At 35.1% G+C, this 24,630-nt stretch overlaps 1 protein-coding gene across 7 annotated transcripts in view; it reads left to right on the forward strand.

The window, feature by feature from the left end:
- The window catches only part of RHBDD1 (rhomboid domain containing 1), a 48,464-nt gene that overhangs the window by 16,161 nt on the left and 7,673 nt on the right, over positions 1-24,630 (forward strand). For all 7 annotated transcript variants that reach the window (XM_075761036.1, XM_075761039.1, XM_075761040.1 and 4 more), the window contains 3 exons: positions 4,347-4,435; positions 6,077-6,127; positions 11,026-11,145. In XM_075761036.1, the coding sequence (XP_075617151.1) occupies positions 4,347-4,435; positions 6,077-6,127; positions 11,026-11,145 (260 nt within the window). The remainder of the gene's footprint in view (positions 1-4,346; positions 4,436-6,076; positions 6,128-11,025; positions 11,146-24,630) is intronic.

Raw genomic sequence — 24,630 nt, forward strand, 5'->3', positions numbered from 1 at the left:
AATATATTTAAGTTCATTGGAAATAGGAGTATCCACTTTGGACTAAGGCATGTGGATAGAACATTAATTGCATATGTAAAACAGTTATTTTATGGAATTTACTGATATGGAATAATTCCATTCTTTTTTGTAAAATAAGATTATAGGGCTTCTGAATGAATCTGATCTCAGAACAAATGCTCCGAGTGAAAACTTCAGAAGGACAAACATGTATATGTTTGTATATAAACATATATGTGTGTATATAATTTATACTTATCAATATTTAGTCTAATGCACTTTTAAAGACCATCACTATAATAAACTCTGATTGCCCTTTGCAGGGTCTTAGTAGCCCTCTCATTTTGCCTTACAAAGCAGAGACAAGTGTAGGCGAAAGTGCGCTCTGAGCTCAGGAGGATCTGGGAGGCCTCTGCCTGATGCGGAGGGAGACTCTCAGTTTCTCCAGTCTGTTCTACTACTTAAATGTTTTTAAATCTCTTGCTGTGACTTACATCCATTACTCCTTGTCCTATGGATAGAGAATGTGGGGAGTGTATTCATTCCTATTAGTGACAATCTTTTCCATATTTTAAGATTATTGTATCTGTGAGAGAATTCTTCAATGGACTTAAGTGATTATGATCCCTTCAGTCTTTTCTCGGAAGTTGTTTTGTGGGCTCTTTTTTTGTTGCTGCTCTTTATGTGCAGTATGCAAAACGTAGGCTCAGTTCTCTAGCTGAGACCTACCACTGCTGAGTGGAGTGGAAGGCTACTTCATTTTACTTCCCAGTAGTGCTCCTGTTTACATATTTCCAGTAAAATACTTGGCTTTTCTATAGTGGTGTGATGTGTTGATCTGTGCTTTATTGTATAATTCACTGTGTGCCCCAGGTTCTATCCTGAAGCTCTCCTACTAGCCAGTCACTTCTAGCCTGTTTGTATAGTTGATGATTTCTGTGGTATGTTCAGAACTCCGTATTTGTTTTTACTACACCCTATTTTTTTCCAAATCACTACTTCATTTTGTCAAGGTTGCTTTAAATTTTAATGCCATCTCCCGTGACCCTTACAGCTTCTTTTAGCTTGTTGATATTTGTAAGTAATATTTGGAATAGACTCTTGCAGAAATCCACGTGATTTGTATCCTAAGTTTGATAATGAATCACTGATAAGTATCAAGTCAGGCTTTCCAACCATTTAGAGATCTCCTTAGTGTAGTTTTAGAGTTGAAGGTTTTTAAGCCTTCTTTACAACAGATGCTGTGAGACATCTGCTAATTCTCCCTTTCCATGAGGCTCTTTGCTCTGTCAAAGGAGGAATTTTTGTTGATTTGACATGATTTGTTCTTGACAAATCTGTTTTCTGGTTTGGGTGTTCTTACCTAGGTTGACAAAGTGTGTGTCTTAAAACTATTTGTTCAATGATTACTATCTGGGAACAGAAGATAGTGATTAATATGTAGTCCTCTGACTAGAGTCCTCTATTTCTCTTCCTCCCCCACCGCTTAAGAATAAGCATAGCAATGTCCTTACAGTCCTCTGGAACCTTACCCATCCTCAAAACAGCTAGGAAAAGACACCTGTTAACTAGGTCAGAATTTTGCTACATAGTTATGGTTTTTTTATTTGTTTTGACAATGTTAAAAGCTTTTAATAAAATTACCTTTTTTGTTGCATATTTGTAACATATATGCCTGATTGTGTGTTATCTGTATGTTTTAGTTGTTACATCTGGAAAATATCTATAAAGATGTTTTCTATACTATAAATCGTACCAAACATTAGCAAAAGAAGTTAAGTTACCATTCTAAAGTGAACGTTCTAAAAGGCAGTGGTGTTTCTTTAACTTGGCTGTAGCATTAAGCATTTTGTTAATGTAAGGGAAGCTGTCTTTTTGTACTCTACAGAATTGCTTTTCCTTTGGAATTATAAGTAGCAAGGTGCTACTGTTGATCACACTGATATTAATTTTAAAACAGCATATGGTGAAAATTCTTTGTGATTTGTCAAATGTACTAATTTTATCCATGTCAGTGATAGTATGTGTGTGACAGTGTATCTGATAATATTTTTCATTTAGAAAACTCTGTTGAAACATTTTCATTATAAGTTTCTACTCCTTCAATATAACTTTTAATTAAAAGAGTCAATAGTGTGTAGGCATAGAATCATAGAATGGTTTGGGTTGGAAGGGACCTTAAAGATCATCTAGTTCCAACCCCCCTGCCATGGGCAGGGTCACCCTCCACTAGACCACGTTGCCCAAAGCCCCATCCAACCTGGCCTTGAACACTTCCAGGGATGGGGCGTCCACAGTCTCTCTGGGCAACCTGTTCCAGTGCCTCACCACCCTCACAGTAAAGAATTTCTTTCTAACATCTAATCTAAATCTCCCCTCCTTCAGCTTAAACCCATTCCCCCTTGTCCTGTCACTACACTCCCTGATAAACAGTCCCTCACCAGCTTTCCTGGAGGCCCCTTCAGGTACTGGTAAGCCGCAATTAGATCTCCCTGGAGCCGCCTTTTCTCCAGGCTGAACAATCCCAACTCTCTCAGCCTGTCCTCACAGGAGAGGTGCTCCATCCCTCCAGTCAGCTTCGTGGCCCTCCTCTGGACTCGCTCCAACAGCTCCATGTCTCTCTTGTACTGGGGACCCCAGAGCTGGATGCAGTACTCCAGGTGGGGTCTTACAAGAGCTGAGTAGAAGGACAGGATCACCTCCCTCGACCTGCTGGTCACGCCTCTAGTACACTAACTTGTTCAATAGACTTGAAGTGGAAATTACCCCCTAAAGACTTTTTAAAGTTGAAGGGTTTTGATTATTCATATTACGTAAATATACAGCTGCACTGTATTGCAAGCAAAGGCCTTGATTTTGGGTTTTGTGGATCAGTGTTGTTCTCAGATAAATCAAGATGAGCATGACATTTGTTTAAAACACTGCCGTGAATATAGGTGAATCACTGTCACATTGGTGATTTCTAGAGTAAGGCATCTTGAAGTATTTAATGTTTTACATGTACAGACACTTTTCAAGTCAGGCATGTGTTTTTCACAAATTGGGAAAATCTGTTCCAGAAAAATCTGTTTGGAAAATTAGTTCTTTATAGGTACTTTATTTTGCTAACTACCTCTTACCTATAAATTTTCACGTCAACATCTATGTTTTACTCTTTAAAAAAAAAAAAAATATGCTGGTTACTTATGGAAGAGAACCGTGAGAGAAGTTTGTGGTTAAGTAGATGGCAAAAGAGTGAATTTAGATTTGATCTTTATCTCCCTCTAGTGACATATGCGTTTTCTTGTATACTTTTACCAGTGATGTCTGGAAGTTGTACTGTCATGAGTGCACATGCTATAATCTGTGTAGCTCCTTTTGGCTATCTGGCCAGAATGTAAAAAGTGTAATGTTTAAATCTATTTTTATCTTAAATAGAGATTTCTTTTCTGCTTTATAAAAGCAAAAATGCTGATATTACTTGAATCTTTGGACAACCAGTGTAAATCCAGTGGATTGAGTTATTTATAATTGCATATAATGGGAAATATTAATGTTTAATGTATTGGCTTCTCTAATTTCATAACAGAGCTGAACAATTAACAGATAATATTTAAACGTGGTTAAACTCAAAAGAGTTTAACTCTTAATTTGAATGCTGAAAATTCTGAATTTATAGAGTACCCCACAGTCATGGCAATACTTGAAGCAAATCTCCTTATTTACTGTAAACATATGCTTCCATGTTGATGACTTCTCAAAAGAGTCTAGAGCCTTTTCATTCTATATGCAAATGGGCAGTGATCTTTAAAAAAGAAATTGTTGGTGTGTCTAAAAAAGAATTTGGATCTCAGCATTTCCCTCATTGTTCTTTTAATTTTGAAGGCACTGTATTACAAAGATTGCAACAGATCTGCGTTCATGCTTATCTCAGTGCAGTAAAGTACTGTACTTATGCTTTCACTTGAAACTCTAAATGGTTTTGACAGAACCTACCTAGACATTTCAGTGTAATTCTCTGGATTTACTTTTTTATAGATTAAAACTAGTTTCCTACCTCAGTCTTTAATATAAATTATTTCAGGAAAATGGTATTCTGTCCTTTATACAAGCAATTAAAATATCTCCAATTATTTTCCAGTTTCTTCAGGATATTTGTTAGATGCTTTTCTGTAACTGTCTATACCTACCAGTTTTAGGGTAGGTAGAAGGAAAACTTGGCACTATATCTTTGGAGGCAAATAATTTCTTTATGCTTGGTCTTACTCAAGAACATTCTGTTACAACAAATTCTGCATTCCCCCTTCTGAATCCCTACCAAAAAAAGTCTTCCTTGCCATTGCTCACAAGATTTTCCTTTTTTGTAGGACTTCTTTTGCTGGGCATCTGGCAGGCATTCTTGTTGGATTGATGTACACTATGGGACCTCTGAAAAACATCATGAAAGCCTGTGCAGGTATATAATCTTACTCAGTTTGTAAAATCTGCATAAGGTGCTTTTATTTTTAGAATTCAGTGAGTCGTGCATATAGAAATTCAGGCCATTTCAGCAAGTTTTTAGGCAGTTAAAGATAGGCTGGTTATTAAAGTGAATGCAGAAGAAAAAAATGAACTTTTTTTCTCCTTAAATATAGACAATAAGAACCAGTAAATCTTTCAGATATCTTTACTTAGAGGAATACCTTTTACCATTCTTAAATGTTTAGAATAAAATGTTTCTCATAAGATGTCAATGAAAATGTCACTTTAAATAAAGTGTGGTAAAGCCATAAAAATATGACAAAACACAATAAGTTTCCATGTTGATTTCTAATACTTGCATCCATTCTAGTGGAAGTCATTACAGTTTGAAGAAGGTGGTGGGATGCTTGAGAAATTACCAGAGTTCTCAAGCTTTCCAACCATGTAATACTACAGTTTTTCATATTGTAGTAATACTTTTTTTAAAAAAGATGGTATTTTTTAGACATCTTTAGTCTAACAATTGTTTTTAAATACAACCCTGCAAACTTTCATATGAACACTATAATAAATGTTAGTGTTTTATTTGGAAGGCTAAGCCCTGTCACAACAGCTGTGCTGGGGTTGGTTGTCAGAATATTTGTTTTTTTAATGTCTGATTACTTAATATGTTGAGTACTTTATTCATGACTGTGCCATCGAGTTGAGCATGGATATGGTGTTTGTATAGTGGGAAATTATTTGTTCAGATGTGTATGCTTTTCACAGGAGGTTTTATCGCAGTTTAACGATACAGTCTGTAAGTCATATGTTTAGCGGTTTCATGTGGAAAAATAGAGACCAAAGCATCAGATTTCCTACCCCACTGGAGTGAACATACATAGTGTCACGTTAGTTAAATGTTAATATCGCATCTTTCTGTGGCATGGGGGAGCTATCTGATGACTATTAGGACAGGCAAGCATTGGATCACCCTGTCTAGGGAGGTTCTGCAGTCTCCACCCTTCGATGTTTTCAAGCCTTGACAAGATAAAGCCCTGATGCAGTAACCTAGTCTGATCTCACAGCTAACCCTGCTCTGAGTAGGAATTGTGCTAGGGACCTTCTGAGAGGTCCCTTCCAAACTGAATTATTCTAGGATTCTGTGATAAAACCCATAGTACTGTTAGTGAGACATGCTATGGAGGTCCTGCTACTGTGAAGGTTGCTGTGTGACTACGACCTGGAGGAAGGAGTGTTCCAGTACACAGGTCATCTTTTTCTCGTATCTAGCAGAGCAGAAACAGTGCAGTGTTATTGCAGTCCTCAGTTTTCTGTGCTTTAACCCATTTTTACCAGTGTATAATCTCAGTGCAGAAATTATTCATTATATGTTCTGGAGAACATTTGTTAGGTTGGTTTGCATTTTTCTAGTCTAGGTATGTTGCTTAAACATGGCACACTACTAACAAATCTAGAGCAACATACAAGCTTACCAATACTATATTCTCTCACTGATGGGAAAAAATAATCATACATACCTGTTGTTTCATATTTGTATCTTATGAAATAGACTGAAAGAGTACTTTAAATTTGAAGTTGTATTTTATAAAGAAAATTATTAATCTAATAGTACATACATTATTCTTATATTTAGGTGGCATTTCTTCATTCACTGACCCTGCCAGGCCAAGGGACTACAATTCAGGTAAGTACTCTCACCTACTTACCTGAAAACTTATTCCAGCTTTAAAAAATAGGGACATAATTTTCATTAATGATAGTAAAACCTATAGAGGAGCTAGTTAAATGGAAACATACATAATATACAAAATATTCTGCACATATGTATACTTGCTAAGCTTATTGCTTCTCTGCCCATGTCTCACCTTTCCTTTGTAAGGAACTTTGTGGATGTATTTTGTACAAGAGGCTTTAAACCTCAAATTAAGGACGTGATTTCATAAAGCCCTACCCTGGGGAAATACTATCCCTTTTACAAAAGGTGCAGCAGGGGGAAAATTGTGTCTACTGAAAGCAGCCCTTTGAACCTTGGTAAATTTGCCCTGATCTGTCAAATTTATCTGTTACATTCTAGAATGGGGGTTTGTGTGTGTGTGTGTGGTGTGTGTGTTCCCCCTCTGACAAGGAACTCTTCCTTTGAACACTTTCTGTAAATCAAGTAATTTACATGTAAAAAGCCCACTCCTCACCAGAATAAATTTAGTCTATCTTCATAGTATATAGATGGATAGTTGGAATACTGACATACTTTGAATGTAGCACATTTGATTCACTTCTTGTGAAGAAAATTGAGTCGTGTGGAGTGTATACGTGAAGGCCTTGTCTGGGAGGAGCCAGCTGTGCAAAGGGCTATGTGTTGGATCAAAGCTAAGGGATGTATAGCCCAGGGTATCTTATCTCCTGCAGTGATTTATACTCTTTCCTAGGCATCTGCTGTAAGAACAGGAGAAATATAGAGTGATAACTCCCTCAAATATCTGCCAGTGTGCAGTGGCTTGTGACTTAAAGATGTTCTCAGCAGAAAGTCTTATGGGGGGAATTTTGGATTTTAATAGCCTGTGATGCATTTTTCTTCCATGAATTTGTGAAAAGCTCTTTGAGTCGGTATGAACTCTTAACACTTACAACATCACAGAACAATTACTTCACAGTTTACTTCCTGGTCTAGAATCTGTCATTTTTGTTTGTTTTGAACCTGCTAGCTGCTAATTTAATTTGATGCACATTAATTCTTCTCTGGGAAGGGAAATAAAACCTTCATTCTTTATGTATTTTTTTCATATTCTTTATGGTTTTATAGACTTCAGTCCTATACTCACCATAGTAATCTCTTCTGTCTGGTTGATAAGTTGTTGTCTATATGGTTGCTTATATGAAAACTATTTCATATATTCGATCGTTCTTACTGTTCTCTGATGCTTAGTCATGCAAGGGTTTTTATTTTTTATAGTCTTTTATAAGGGAGATGGCTCACTGTGTCTCAGAGTAAGCACAAGGTTAGTTCTGCTTTTATTCTCAGTGATGGATTTTATATTCCATTATGTACCTCCAATTTTATTAAGTTTAATTCCCACAATTGAAATTGTGGGCCCTTGAATGTTTTTGAAACACCTGAACCAAAAGATCTTAACTTACTTTCCTTACCAACAAAACCAAGGATTGTTGTAACTTAAAAGTATATTTACCCAGGATTTCCATTATTCCAGTTCTCAAGTGAAAAAACACTTGATCTGAAGGCCAGGGAAAAAGGAAAACAAAATTAATATTGTGAAATGAAATAAGATGTGATCATAGACCATGTAGTGAGCACAAGCTGCCTGTTTCCATGACTGGCTGTCTCAGCCCAGTTAAAGATATTCACCTAGCTACAGATGATGTTTGGTCCATCAGGGCCCAGGTGTGCTGCTTGCATTGCTCTGTATCCCATGTTCATAGAGACTAAATCTTCCTTCGGTATTCCAGTATAGCAGGGTGGGTGGAAGCTCTAAAGATTTATATCGGAAAAGGTACTTTAATAGCTAACGAAGATAAGAATTTGTACTTGACATTTAAACTCCATAATCTGTTGCAGCCACTGGACAAACACCAGCTGCTGGGAGGTTGGGTGGGTATAAAAGACCACCCTTGTGGGATGGGAGCAGATTCTGAATAGCCCTTTACTTTCCCTGCTTCGGGAAAGCTGGAAAAAGGGAAGAGATTTCATGTAGTATATCTAGCGTCATGGGGGACTACATAGCAGCTCAGAAAAAAAACTTTAGTATGCTGACAGCAAAGAAGTCTGGGGATTTTTGCATGTCTTGGACAGTGTCTGAAGTAGCCATGCTGTTGCTTTGAGTTGTGGACAAAAAGGGAGATAAGGGAAGACAGTTAACCTGAATTGTCCTGTCTTCCAAGCTTGGCTTTAGATGTAACTACTCTTTTTTTTTGTACTAAATTGATATCTCTAAAACAACTTGTAACTGCCATTTAAAAAATATGTATATTTATTATGTTTGTTCCTTGTGTATATACTTTGTTATTGTCTTTCATCCTTTGCAGAAGTCTTTATGGAAGATTTAACCTTTTGCTTGGTGTATGATACCTGTAATAAATTTGGCCATCTGTGAATTGAGAAAACTCTCTCTAGTGTGATAGGCTAATGATGTATATACAGTACATCCTTACCTTGATTAATTTTTCATTTTCTGGTATTGCTGACTTACTACTATCTGCCTTTAAATACCAATTTAAATAGAAAAATAGATGAAGTTATGATCAGAACAGGTTTTATGAAACAGTACAAGAAACAGCTTTAGAAGAATAAAAAATATTTTAACACACTTAGTATTTAGTAACCAAATTAGTGGGTTTTTTTCTAAATGCAGTTCATGAATAAAGTATTAGGACGTTTATTTCGATTAATAGGAACACCTTGAACATGTCGATGTTACCGAACTGTTTCTTGTAAAATAAAAAATTATGGCTTTCTGAGCACTTGCAACTTGATGACAGTGTAAAATGTCAAGCATACAAAAATTTACAGTTATAGAACAAACTTAAATTATGACATCCTTTTTCTTTCATCAGATAACTTCATGCTTATAGTACCAGAATTTTTATAATCTTCATGCATGCAGTTTTGAAGCCTCCAGAAAATAAATTTGTAGCTGAGAAAATTTTCATTCAGATTAATATAATGCAGAGGGGAATGAGAGGAATACATGAAGATTGCATCCAAAGTCCATGTGTATGTATATGTAAAAAACAGCTAAATGGTATCCTGCAGTCAGTTTATTTTCCTACAGAATTATGTCTCTCAAATGTAGTCGGTATGACTTACAGGTTTTTAAAGTTTGTTAAAAATATGATTGTAATTCATACAGATTAAAAAATAAAAATAATCTTTTCTAACCAGAGGAGTTGCCAGTCATTGGAGAAATGGCAGAATTTCAGGTTACTAGAGAATAATACAGAGTGTTCACTACAGATGCATGAAAAGTCTCTCAATGTTAGTTGTATCTTCCAAAAAGAAAAAAAAAATGTAAATGGACAGAATTACATTTTTGCTCTGAGTAAAATGTATACATACATCCATGTGCACATACACCTGTATATAAAATATATCTAGGTATATTTGCATAATACACAGTGGAACATATATTTACTCCTGTATAGAACAGTTTGCAGTCTCTCTCTCCAATTTTTTTTTCCTACTTTTCCTGTATAACTTCACGATGGGGTATTGCTATTTTTATTCGTCTTAAGGTTCTAGAGCTTGGGATTTTTTTCCTTTAATGCAATCATTTTTTAAAAGAAATTATTTGTATGTCCTCTCTTTATAGTCTGGGCTTGTGTATGACAAATTCCACAAGAAGGTTACACATGGAATCAATATAATGAATGAGATAACACAAGACTATCACTGATGCTGCTAATTTGAAGATACAGGGAGATGGCATGCTGTACTTGTTTCATACAAAAATTATTTATATATTGAATATTCTAATATATTGAATAATTAATATATATAATATATATTCTAATATATTGAATATATATTCTAATATATATTCAATATATTAGAATGAAATATTTCTAATTATTTCATTTTGAAAAACTTGTTTACATTTTCTACCAGAAGAAACTGGCTAAATTTCTGTGTTTTGGTTGTTCAAAATTCCCTGTCCAATTGTCTGGAAGAGAGATAAAAATATCATCCAAAGCTTTATATTTTGAACATGCAAAAATGGAATAGAAAAATGGGACTTTTCTCCTTAGCTTTTCTCAGTTTAGATTTTTTATGCTCAGGCAAGATCAGATTGTGTTAAAAGGAAGAGTCTCTCACTCAATTCTCTAGCCAAGTCATTTTTTTCTTTTAAATCCCATGTGTTTGGGTGGATGATGGTTTGTTTGTTTGTGCTTGGTTTCGACAAACTTTGCAAATGGTCAGAAATTCTTGGTTGTCTGTAGTGCAGGCAATGGACAGTGATTGTGACATTAGATGACATCTATGGTGTGGTCGTTTTTTTCCAGGGCAGGTGTAGCTGGGCAATAGCACAATATTAGCTGTACATATTACTGCAATAATTTGCAGGAATCTTTTCCCATGTGTTTTCTAGGTCCAAACATTACTTGAATTTATGACAACATTGGCATGTGTTGTTTATGGACACTGGGGGCAAGGGAGAGACAGGTGGGAAAAAGCCTGAAACCTACCTGTTTTGTTGTTGCTGTTCTACTGACATTAATAAGGTGCCCAAATACTGGCAATTAAATGTTAAAAGGAGCTGATGAAAAGTCTCTTTGAACTTCTGTGTGAAACTTGTTAATGGCAATTATATGACATATATTTATAACAATTACAAAAACCTGAGATGATGGAGCTGTCTTTTTTCTGTTGTTTTTCTCTTTCCTGTTGCCATAGTCTGGCTTTGTAAATTAGAAATTGATTCATGGCATGTATTGTATAAGTAATTGAATCCTAATAATTTTTTTCTTTCCCAAACTAATTTGTGGAAGAAAGATTGTGTAAGGATAATATCTGATTTCACACTCTCCTACTGAGTAGCAGCAGTTTATTTTCTTTTTGTACTCGTTTTACAGAGTATTATGGCTATCCAGGTTATCCATACAGAACGCCAAGGAGCTATTATGATTATACAGGTGGGCTTACTGAAGAAGAACAGCTTGAAAGGGCAGTGCTAAACAGTCTTAATGAAAGAGGTAGGAATTTTACTGCATTTTCTATTTTAAGTTATGATTCATACTGAGAAGGGAGTGAGGGAGGGGGAAAGACATATTGCTCATTATTTATTTTCAGTATTTTGAACCTATCTTTGGAAACAGATGAGAGTTTCCTGGTAGAATTTTCAGAGACTGCAGTGTGATGATGCAGTATCATTCTTATTGTAATTGCATTTATTTATCAATTGCTTACTGTTTGATTACCTTGCAATTACTATAGTAAAAGAAATGGTTTTATAACAAAAAACCCTTAAGTAAACTTAAGTTGCAGTGCAAAAAAAAATCTTACAATACTCTAAAAAGTAGTATGAAGTGGTGTAATAGAAGAATTGATGTTGCCAATATTTAAACTTTTTCTGTGTGCGTATTTTTGCTTTTTATACAAATTTAATTGACAAGCAATGTACTGATTTCTTACTCTTCACTGTCCTTTTCTACCTTAAAAGAAGCTTATATTCTAGCTAGCTGAAAGACCTTAAAAAAAAAAAAAAGCTTAGAAATAAAAATTGTTTTTAACTGAAATTTATTACTTAAATTGGTATAAAATACATTCATTAGTATATATTTTATCTCTTAATAATGCAACTGAAATGAAGAGGGAAAGAATAATTTGTAGAATCTATTTCTCAGCTTCTGAAAACTTCAGGAACTGAGGGAAAATCTGTTTAATAGGACTGACAGCACATTATTAGCATCATCTGCAAAACATCACTCAGTTATGCAGAATTTTATATCGAAGTGTTAAAGGGCGGAAATGAACTTAGTATATGTTGTCTGGTACTGAGATAGTTTTGCATATCAAACATTGCTTCCTCTTTAGTCTGTTCCATGTCAAAATGGATTCTTTTGGGAACTCAGCCAAAGGCTTGAGGTACTCTTAAGAAATCAGAAATATTTCTTTTAAATTTGGTGAAGCTGTAACATTTGATCTTAACAAAAATAATAACCTGACTGAATAGCTTATCAATGTCACTTTCCTTTTCATAATCTCGGTATTTTACGTTCCTGGTTGCAAGGAAGCTTTCATTAGGAAAAAGATACAGAAGCTTTTACTCGTAACCGCAGCCCTTAAAATGCGGAGCACCATTCATAAATCTCCACTTAGAAGATTAGTTTACACCACTGTGTTATGGCTTTCAGAAATACCAGGCAAAATATGAAAATGAATAACTTGACAAATCATCATCACCTTTACTTTCACACCTTCTGTGATACTATTTTTTTATTACAAAGAACATGTTATCTGGAAGATAGTTTTTAAAAAGGCAGCAGATGAGGCAAGATTGTGATAGGAAAAGGCTTTTCCAGTCTGAAAAATTCATTAACGTATTTTTTAAAGTAAATACAGCTTTTTGATTTATTAAGCTTGCATCTATTGTGAGAGTCACCTGGCAGGCAGAAGGGCAGATTTGTAGGGAAATTAAGGCTCTTAAGCGATTTTTTTTTTCTAGTTATCTTCATTTTTGTGTTCACCTTTGTAGAAAGCTCTACTTGTGAGCTTTGTCTCGCTGTCCCTCAACATTGTGAAGCTAAAACTTCTAAAAAAAATACATTTTCTGCAGCAAGTTTATTATTGTAATATATTTGTTCTAGAAATGATTGCAATCTGAGCAGTCCCATTTCAATCAAGCTGTACTGAAAACCTTAGAAGATAGTGAGAATCTTTAGCTTTCAGATAATAAAATAGCATTTAGTTCATCTGGCTTATTAGCAGAAGATAGTTAGTTACTGTTCATGCTGTCTTAGGAATTTTTAAAAATTAAGTGTCGTATCAATATGTTTTCCTATGTAAATACTAGATTTTGGGAAGGAATGCATCTAAAATGAGCTTTATTGTAAGGGATACTCTTTTTCTGTTGTTTTTAGGACATTTTACATCATTTTTAACACTTGAGTTTGAGAAAAAAATCATTCAAAGCTTTTAATATTAAATGTTTTGAGATGTTATCTGCAAGAGTGAGCCTTGTTTGGGATTTGTTGGGGTTTTTTTAAACTATCAAGGAAACATAATACAAATAACAATGACAAAATTATGATAATATCAATAACTAGATAGTATATACTTTAAAGGCTTTGTGTTGGTGTGAAGCACCTGCAGCTTTCATTTGTAGCCTTAAATAACCTACATCACTAGGTAAGTAAGTCTTTGTCTGCTTGTTAGTTTTGGACAAAGATAAGAAAATACTCTCTCTTATAGATGAAAACTTATTTGGAGAATGCCCTTTGAAACATGAGATATACTTAGAATAGAGATGCTATTTAAAATCTATCTTACTGGTAGATAATTGTGGTATGCCAAGTCACTTTTTTAACTTCAATTTGAGACAGCAGCATTTCTTAAGACTTATAGTAGTGTCTGTTTTCAGTGCTAGTTACAGTTTTTAAGCCTCAGAGATGAGTGAAGCGGGAAAATGTATCATTGTATATTGTTTACAGTATAGTTTAGTGTGATCAAATACATACACATGTTGTTTTCAGTGCTTTCACAGGAGTGCTTTAGTTTTGCACCTCTGTCTCCTACCTGTTGGAGCGCTTCAGTTTGGAAGAGCAAGACTTTAGACCTGAACTCTTAAAATATTTCCTTAAACAAGCTGCTTAAAGGTTAAGTTTGCCTATAGGCAGATGCCTTATTTCACAAAGAAAGTAATATAGAGCATGTAATTAATCATACCTGGTTTAGTGACACAAAGGATAAGATGAAATTTATTGTGCTAACGAGCAATTAGGATGTTCTTCCCTCTCAGTTAGTTTGAAAAATAATTAGCTTGAATGAGCACTGTCCTTTGAACATGATACATTTTTCCCTAAAGCATGACATTCACAGTTGCTTGCAATTACATGGATAATGAAACAGGTACTTACCATGACTAAAAATTACATGAAATAATTTGAAGTAGATAGCTAAATGGATGTAAAAACAGGTACCACAATCAAAATGTAGGGAAATATTTCCTTATTTTTTTTCCAACTGTAACATTTAAACCATCACAGTTGGTCTGTAGCTTGGACAAAAAAGTATTCTGCAGTAATTTCAATGGATATTATTTTTTTCTTCTCTTAGTTGGACAAATGCATTTATTAGGGTTTTTAGGCCACAAAATTTACCATTATGGATTTGGAATGTTGATCCTTTCTTATAAATTACTGTGGGAGTATCCTCCTAAGCTATTAACAGAATCAGTGGCATAGTACAGAATTTGCTGGTATCAGTTGTCCACAACTGCAAATTAATTTCTGTTAAGACATGCATCGAATTTAACCTCAGTAGTTACTCTTCTATAATCCCATATATGGGTTATCTAAACCCACCATAAAGGTACTGTATTTCTGCTTATTCCGCATTCAGGCATTCCTGAACCACAATTCTTTTTTTATGCTATATCCTGAAAATGTCTTAAATAGAAATTATAATTAGTATCTAATGCAATAAAAGAAATTGCTAGGCTTGTTTATGGGATTTATGTAGGCATCTATTGTAAGACTATCAAACTGTCATAATGATTTAGGCCCATTTACTAAAAGGAACTGTTATTTGTATTATTTCCATTCCCAGTTTTAGCTATGTTGTTGTCTCAAACAAGAACCAGTTTAAACAGCATTAATCTTTTTCTCTAAAGTATTGTGGGGTTTTTTTTTTTAATTTTCATTATTATTCTCATAATTGTATATTAGTTACAAATCGCAATAATTCTTCCTTGGTGTAACCCCAGTATACCGTATCTCTTATCTATTGTTTACTTTCTATTCTGCTAAGAAGAAATATCTTGATTAGTGTGGTATGTGGATTTGGATTTTTGTTGTGGTGGGTGTTGGGATTTTTTGTGAGTTGAACTTTTAAGTGTCTGTCTTTCAATCTCAATAATGTGAAGAATCTCTTGGAAGCTTGTGTCTCTGCACAAAGGAATTTTCCTCTTTTTCTTAAAACTAAGTTCCATAAACATGTAGGTGATAGTCTTTATAGTTTGTGACTACTAAAGAGAAATACCAGTAGGTATACATATATAAATATTCCTTTTATACTGAAACTGTCTATATGTGCATTTCGTTAGTTCTAATTTAAAACAAAAAACCTCCCATCTACTCAAAGGTTTTTAGAGGTCTATTATGGGCTATTCATAGGCACATTTGCAATGTAGTTAGGAAATATTTAGGCATCTGGCTTACCTGGTCTCTGAATTTTTAAGGGTTCCCATTTCTGTTTTCTTCTACTGAGACTGGGACTTTTTATTAGTATTCTATGAAATCTGCCAAATCCATAGAGTGTTGTAATAAGAATGAAACTGATGTGGTAGGACTATAGAGAAATATTGTATAGTTCAGGTTTTGTTCCAATCAGTGTTATCTTTCCCTTCTGCAATTGTAGGAATGTCAGTCATTGCATTTGACTATGATGGTTTTCTGTAGAAATGTCTTAAAATAGGTTATATGCTCAAATGTGCAGTGCACGATACCTGATTAAAATACATTTCATAAAGTCCCATGCTAGGACTTGCATCTGATTAAGTCGAACCTTTTCTTTTTTTTTTTTTTATTCAGACTATGGTCTTAGGTACCTAACAACACTTTTTGAAAAAAAAAAAAACAATACTTCCCCTCAAGTAGAGCTCTTGTTCTAAATATCTTTCTAAAACTGCAGCCATGCTCTATGATGCTTATCACCAGAGCTTTCTTCAGGCAAACTTTCAGGAAATTAAATCAGTAAATCTTTATAATTTCCACACAGAAAGTTTTGGGTTATGCTTACTGTAAGTAGCAGGCTGCTTGCAACAAGAAGCATAGCCAGAATTTTATTATAAATGTTTAATGAATGTATAGCAGTATTTTCCCATCTGTCTCTTCATAAAAAAAAAAAATCAGTGGTTGATGTAGGATAAAACAGGTTTACTCAAGATTAAAACCAAAAAAGTCCTTATTCTCTTGATAATGGTGCTTAAAATTCACCAGATATGTAAGCCAAAGCACCATTAAGCCATTCACCGGGGCTTATCTTTTCAAATAGAACCACAACCAATTAGCACCTCCGAAATACTGTGGTGTAAAGAATAGTTCTGTAAAGCAGTGTAAATCTGTGAATCATTCCATTGGAACATCTCCATTTACACATGCGAACAGTTCAAGTTCAGACAACTGAAGCAGTTACTGCCCTTTGTTATGTAAACTGATGTTCATTTAACTTTGCCTAAAAAATCTTGGACTAGATGAAAAATATTAGACTGAAAATGGAGAGGTCAGAAGCATCTTTGTTCAAAGTTCAACTATTTCTACTTGAGTAGCAGTGCAATAGGGGAAGTTTAGATGGTATGGACAACTAGAATTGGCAGCTCCTTCAAATCCAGGTCTGGTGTACTTGTATGTCAACAAGGTGTATTTTTTGTCTAGATTAGAAATCTTCAATCTAGTTAATCTTAAATCTAGTTAATTCCTTCTGAAGTGCAATGGTACGTGTAATAGTAGATATTTTAACATCTACTTTGCACACTTGACCTTTAAAGATACTGCTATGTATCTTTAGTGCATAAGTATTTTGGAAATACTGGGTTTAGACTTGTTTCCTTTAGTCTCTGTGCTTAAAAAAAAAAATGCACACCTGTCTTAAATTTTGAGTACTTTGGTGGTTTGGTTTTTTACTTTCTCTTTTAAAGCAATGCTAACTTGGTTCAGATACTAAAGTGCAGGTAATAAACAGTTTAGGACCAATTGTGCTTGGTTCGAGAAGAAACATGAAGGTACTTGATACAGTTTTGTTCTATGTTGATTGTGTGTTCAAGATCTTAAATTCTGTAAAGCCTTCCATAGAATTAGCATAACTGGGGAAATTAGATTCATTTCCACGGTCTCTTGTCCTCAGTGATACACATTTTTCTTCATTTCTTCTGTATTTATTATTATTAATAATAATAGTATATCCATACAGACAGTTCAGCATTCTTCTAGGAGAGACGTGATTTCCTTTCAGGAGTAGTGTGTTGAGAGCATTCCTTCAGATGTCTGGAGGAAAATGTAGTAAGAGAATGCTTTTGATGGATGAATCAACACTAGAAAACGTGCAAACTGCTAGTATGGTCTTTAGTAGTTTGAGGTTTTGCCTTTACTTCCCTTCCTGCTCATCATTCAGGAGTTCTTGTGGATGCCTTTCATCTTGCCATTGAAACACGTCTACACACAGAAGAAAAGTAGTTCAGCAGTTTATTAGTAAACTGGAAGAGCTGACGTGTTCTGTTAAAATATCATTAACAGAAACTGGGTTTTGATCCAAAGTACACTTATATAAAAGTTGGTTATGCAAATGAATGAGACTCTCTTCCCCATTTCTCTCATCTGCCTTTCCTGAAAAAGTTCTGTCCATTGTTGCATGCAACTTTGCCTAAGGTTTTGGGCTTGCTTGGGTGCAGCATTCCTGAGTTACAGGGATAAAAAGACAGACACTGTTCATTTAAAAGTAGGGCTTCATTCCATATGCGTGATAATGTGTTTGCACTTAAGTGAAAAATTATGAAAATAGAAAATATTGAAGCATTGTGACATTAGTACACTGAGAATAGTTTAGAACATAACTTCAGATTCTGTTTGATACCCTAATGCATCATGTCTTTCAAGGCAATTTTCCTGTTTTGTCCTGTTACTGTTTGCTTCTCTCTAATTTGCTGTGGATTATAGCACTGTGCTGAGATTGCTATATTCAGTATTTAACATTCTGGAGGCGATGGCTCTCTTGCAATGCAGCACATCTTTCATTCCTTCCATCAAATGCTTGGTAGTATATCAGATATTTTTGGAAATGCTGCCTGAAGTGTTAACTTGCTTTGGTTTTAGGCAACAAGTTGACGGTGTCATAGTTGTTCTTAGGTTCTGATTATTGCTATGAAAGATTTTGAGATAAGAATTTCAATAATTAATTTTGTGTTAAAGTATATAGTACTGACACAAAGTATTTATTCAGATTTTCATGCTAAAATGTATACAGAATGCTGATTTTTTGGGGGGGAGTGTGAGTGACTTCCTAAACATGCAAACATTTTTGAAGGTACTGCCAATGCAGCTTTCTTTTGGATGGCTTCCTTCTTGCAAAAGTTTCAACTGCCAAAGAAAATTAAAATAGGAAGAAAACACTTTATTAAAGAAATAGTTAATCTTTGACTGTAGCTAAAGATGTTTTTCTTACATTCACACTACATTTATTATAAAAGCACAGTTTGCATATGGAGGTAGAGGCTGTTCTTGGTGTTTTGATCCAAGACTCAGCGATACAAATGGGAGTCTTCTCACTGACTTCAGTGGTCTCTGGATTACTTTTTTCCTCCCTCAGTAACTTGAACTTTTTTTAAAGGAACAAATACTGTTCCTTTCACAGTGGGTTTGGCAGGGTCACCTTGCTAGAGAACAAGCAGTTCTGCTTAACAGCTGTGGGCATAATTAGAAGAAGCTGTGTGTGGGCTACATAAAAAGACTCTCTTCCACTTCAGAGGAAGTGGTAGTTGCTGTGGAGTGGCTCCAGTCTGCATTGGTGTCTCCTTCCATCCATCTGGGTTTTTTAGTCTTGGCATTGGAAAATGGATATTGTTTGGAGTTTCTTTGTTGTTGTGCGTCTTTGTTAGGCAAGCAGAAATGCAGTAAAGGAAAACTGAAGTGATTTTTTTCCAAATGTAATACACTAAGATTCTTGTGAATGCTAACAAACTTAGTCTGGGGATGCTTTTAGTGGTAAACTAAGGTCAGTGAATAATCCTAATCTTGGATTTACCCATGATTTACTGTTTAAACTCTTGTTAGTTTATCATTGGATTAGCTCTATAGACTGGGTATAGTTTACATTTTGTTCACTGGGGCTATCTTAAAAATGATGTTCTGAACCTTTTTCTGATGTCTGACTAAATGAGTCATTTCTGATAGTTTCAAAAAAACTATATATCTCCATATTATGTCTTTTTGGCCAGCATTGTGGCTGCATCCATGTGGTCCTAAGGCTGACTGTTCTGGTTTGTTTCTCTACTTTCTGTTTTCTATTGGGAGTTTTTAGCTTGCATTTGAAAATAAATCTGTAATTATTCTGAGCATGACATAGATTCCCTGCTGTTAGTCTGCAGCATTAGGTTTTAGGGTTATGCTAAAAAAGGAATACACAGGACAATTTTGTCATAGTCAACTTAATGTGACTGTGCAGTCTTGTAGACATATGTGAGCAAGCTCAGCTTGCCCTGGAATCTGGTTGGATATGAGCCAGCTCTGATCAAGTCTTAGTTTCATTAGCTCAAGAAGTTTTGCTAATGCAGTTAGTTACATTTAGCAAGCTCAAGTATGGGCAGATACAATCCTTTCTGCAAATAATTCATTAGACATCATAGCTGCAGTTAAGACATCATTTCAGACATGGCTCACAGAGCATTGCAAGGTGCACTTGTTAAGTCTTTTGGTGACTTGGCAGAGGATATGTAGTGCCATTTATATCCTGTACTACATGAAAAGGTGTGGCTAGCACCTAGGTTTGTGAACCTGAAATAATTTAAATATAGCTTTGAGTGTGGTTTTTTTCAAAGATGGAAAAAATGGTGATTCAGATCAGCATAACTTGGTACTTTTGTCTTTATTCATGCAAGTAATTACATAGCTTACACATGCATTTAGTCATTTTTTTAACACATTCTTATGACTGATGATACTATAAAGGATGAACAATGCATTTATTTAGTATTTTTTAATCAACTTCATGTGAAGCAACATTTGGATGAAAATCAGAATTTAATTGGAAAAAATAAATAGGTTTCTAGATACCTTTAACAACAGTTTTAAATGGAAAAACAAAGTCAATTTGCCTTATTAAATAAAGGAATTAATGTTTGTAATTAAACAATTCGCCAAAATTATTTCCGATCCTGATGGTATTCAGGTTTTTGGAGCTATTAAGATTCATTAGGTGGCACTTTTCCAGTTATTTGAAGATGAATATAAAGATTTCATTTTCTACTTTATTACTTTAGATTAAGAAGTTCATAACTGAATAAACTAAAATGTAAAATCCCTTAGCTCGAGCTCAAGAGGAAACTGTTGATATGTTAAAGCAGAAGCTGTTGTCAGGTTCTGGTCTTAACATCTGAGCAAGTGGTCTCCGTAGCTCTGTCTTACCTGTGGCAGTAAGCATGTATAGCTTAATTCTTGTTATTTTAGTTCAAGGGGTTTTTGGTTTTGGGGTTTTTTAAAATAGATGGATAAATATAGATCTTAACAAGTATTAATAATTTCAAATAGGCTCTGTAAAGAGGAAAGTATATTTAAGTTCTGGGCTTAAAAATTGTAATTTCTTTACGGCCCTTCTGACACCAAACCTCAAGGAAATAATACTGGTTTAGTTGTCTTGAGAAATTTGATCAAGAAAAACCAAGGGGAATAGTCAAAGAGATATACAAATTAATACGTAACATTAAAAGAGGAGGGGGTCAAAGTGGAAAATTTGCATAACTTCACAATGCAGTCTACACTTCAGAGGGATAAAAGTTGGGAGGAAAGGGACTTACACAAATTTAATGTCCTTGTTCATAATAAGTTCTGTTTATTTTGTTGGGATGATGCTCAGAGTACCATGCCAACTCAGGTAATGGCAGAATGGGTGAGGTCTTACAAAGAGATCTGGATAGACTAGGGAGCTGGGCAATCACCAGCCGTATGAAATTTAACAAGAGCAAGTGCATGTGGAATGGGGTAATCCTGGTTATACATACAAATTGGGGGATGAGAGGCTGGAGAGCAGCCCTACAGAAAGACATCGGGAGGTTTAGGTTGATGGTAAGTTGAATATGAGTCAACAGTGTGCCCTGGGTTGGAGATGATTGTCCCACTCTGCGTCGCACTGATGCGGCCCCACCTCTGTATTGTGTGTGGTTTTGGGCACCTCACTGTCAGAATGACATCAAACTATCCGAGTGTGTCCAGAGGAAGGTGACCAAGATGGTGAAAGGCCTCAAGGGCGACACTTATGACGAGCAGCTGAGTTCACTTGGTTTGTTCAGCTTGGAGAAGAGAAGGCTGAGGAGCAGTCTACATCTTCCTTGAACTAGTTTTTAAAACCAATTTAGTCAAGTTATGAAAAGAGGAATTAGGGGGTGGGTTTCAGAAAAAAAGAGTAAGTCTCCTAGTGTGACTGTTATGTTATTGTTATGCTCATTTTTTAACCGAGTCGTCATGCACATTAGCAACATCAAATGAGGGACTTCTTATTAAAGTATTTAATGTTAATCAATGAAATGTAAGTATTCTTTTTTAACTGTTAAGCAGGGGACCTTTGTGTTCGGGGTTTTTTTTTCAGATCTCATTTTTAGGATTCAGAAAGGACTAGAACTTTTCTGTGAGCTTTACAATTCAGTAGCATTGAACCAAGCACTGTAATATCGCACCAAAATATTTACACTGCTAAGGACATAACTTGTGAGTAACTTCATAATTGTAAGCAACTGTGTAAGGGTGATGAAACTTCACTTGCATTTATTCCTTCTTTGTGCCAGGAGAAACTTTCAGCCTTTTCAGTTCTATTTTGTGTAACTCCTTATCCTGTTTGTCTTGTACTTGCTCTATTCCTTGTCTTAAAACTCATTTTAGTGCTTTACTTCACTGTATTTTTAACAGTGTTCTTTACTTGATCTGTATACCTTACTGTAAAAAAAAAAAAAAACAAAACAGTCTAGGAGAGTAACATACAGAACATGTGAACAGCAAAATAAGTCAATAGAGTGATTTTGTAAAGTAACAAAAGTGTAAGTATCATTTGGAGGGTGGAATTTGAAAATATGTCTAAACACTAGTGAATATGCACCAACACACCAACCAAGGGAAGAAACTGCATAGAAAAGAGTATGGAATAACATGAGATCTCCAATTCTAGGGATTTCAGTGAAGCATGTACTGCAGATGCTTGAAATAGATTAACATAAATTAAAGAAATAAGGAAAAGGATACCTTCCTATTTGCAGCAGAAGAAAAGATGACTTCTAGATTATGATAAATATACAGCCTACCTGAAATTCTTCTTGTAACTGAAGTTATTCTTGGCTTTCTTCTTACCACTCTGAAGAGGAATAGATGGCTGTCTTAGCCTAAAGATAAGTAGCATGTTTATATAGGTCAAGGTTTTTTTGAGTTGGTTAGCAAATCCCTTTCAATACTTAGGGCTGAAAGACATATTTGATTATATGTATCAACCATTCTAAGATTAATAATGAGTTCAGCCTTCTTTTTAGGAGAATTAACATCTGGAGAATTATTAGATGGTTGGAAAATGCAGTGAGATTATTTTGTCATCTCTCCTGTAGTATTTTCAGTATCCAGCTAAATGGTAGCTGGAGGTAGCTATAAAACTAACCCCCTTAATTTTTTTTTCTGAAGGGCATCAAGTCCAGCAGCGGTCTTTATCCTCTTCTGCGTTGCAGTGTTGATTATTTGTTGCAAACGCACGATCTGAGTGTGCAGTAAGCTTTTGACTTATTCTGAGGCAGTGACTGATGGTCTCTACTCTAAAAATGTTACCAATGTGCTTTTAACTTCTGCTGCTTTAACAAGAGTTTATTTTGATGATGCGGATACAGCAAAGATGAGACTTTGAGGCATGATTAAAATAAGCTTAAAAATCCTCCTGTATGAAGGGATTAAGATGCCCATATTAAGTCTTAGCCATCTCTTCTCCTAACAAAACAAATTATCAGACCTTTTGGAGGGAATGGATTTGTGTTTCTCTCAATTTTATCATCTCTTCTTTTAAAAACAGTGAGAGACAGACTCCATGTTCAAGACTGATCTCAACTGGATTGTTAGAAGAGCAAGCATCTGGATTCATTGTATATTACTTTCCTTCTAACTTCATTAGCTGCAACTAATTTCCTGCTAATTTGATTTTTCATTTGTCAGCCATTCCAAAGCACAGTTCAGAAACAGAAGTTAGACTTCCATTTCTCTTCTTCACCAGTTTGTTATTTTTCAAGTCTGTAGATGAGGAATGTTGGCACCAGCACCAGGAAGAATAGTTTGCTTCATAGCCTGACAAAAATCTTTCATACAGTGACAGAAACTTGAAGGGCAGTGCTAGAAACAATAGCATAGGCTCTTAAATGTGGTCTGCTTGGAGCTGAATAAGAAAAAAATAAATGGGACGGTGATAAGTGCTAAAAGCCAAATCTGTCAGACTATATAGCATGTCTGCATTTTGCGGAGGGAAGGAGATGAAAGAATAAAAGCAGATTTGACTTTGTTTTTTCCTTAAATTATAGTTCTGGTCTGGCTTCTAGAGCAATGTAAGAGTGAAAAGGCTGCTGTGAGTGTTTTGTTTGCTTCAACTCTTTCTGGAAGCCTCCTAGTCCTTCTAAAGTATGAGAGGAGGAAAAATGATGTTGCATATACACTGCCTTTCCTGAGGATTCTCTGTGCAACTCAATAAATCGGAAGGTAGTTGGTTAAACTAACCTTAAGACATTACTACTAATTGGCTAGAAGATACAAAAGAACTAGAGCAACACTGAGCATTAACTCTTAACTTCTCCCTGCCCTCCAGTTTACTACTTCCAATTCCATATGCATCAAAAATGTCTGGTTGATTATGCATAAAAATTATATGTTTAGCTGTTTATAAACTGAGAACTCCCGTTTTCTCAAATAGAACACTTTAAACATTGGTATTTTGTATTAAAAAGCAAGGTAAGTCAGGTGTATACCACAGATACGGCAATGTAGTACTTTGCATGTAATCTGTAGCATGCCCAAGAGCAGCTTGTGAACTTTAATTATATCCTGGCATTATAACATAGTTAGCAGGGCTATACTATTCATGGAAGAAATACATTATATGAAACTGGTATAAATGAAAGCCAAGCAAGTGTTCTAAGTTGTTATGACATTTGGTCAAATATTTTCAAACTGCTATTGCTTAATAGTATTGATAAATAAATTATAAATCTTTTGCACCTGTTTTAACAACCTTGATCTGTTTCTTGAAGGATGTCATTCTGGGACCCCCAAAGGACATCCACAGCACTTCTCTTGAGGAGGTCTGTACTGGAGGGTTCCATATACTTTTTCACATTTCCATTCTCTTCATTTCAGGAGGAGGAAAGTAACCTTTATGGGAGCCACAGGAAGGTTACCTAAGGGTAGAGACACAGATGTTCTATACTGTCTGTATTTCCTAGAAGAAAGGTTTGAAAGGCTGAACAAACATCCTAGCTTTTGTGACTACGTAAGCTATCTTTAGACTCAAAACAGTTCCTAGAAAAAGAATTGAAAAAGCTTGCCAGATCTGTGAGCTCTTAGGCCAATGAATACAGCATCTCTTACTCTTTTGACAATGACGTAGGTACAGATGCTGGCAATCTATTATCTAATCAAATGACATAATACAGAAGATGCAGTGAAGCAATTAAGCTGTATAAAATGGTGATGTCTATGTAAGATGATCGTAGCAGTCCTGCATTTGTGAGGACCTAAGCTAAA

The sequence above is a fragment of the Balearica regulorum genome, chromosome 9 (assembly GCF_011004875.1).
Source record: "Balearica regulorum gibbericeps isolate bBalReg1 chromosome 9, bBalReg1.pri, whole genome shotgun sequence".
NCBI classification, from domain to species: Eukaryota; Metazoa; Chordata; class Aves; order Gruiformes; family Gruidae; genus Balearica; species Balearica regulorum.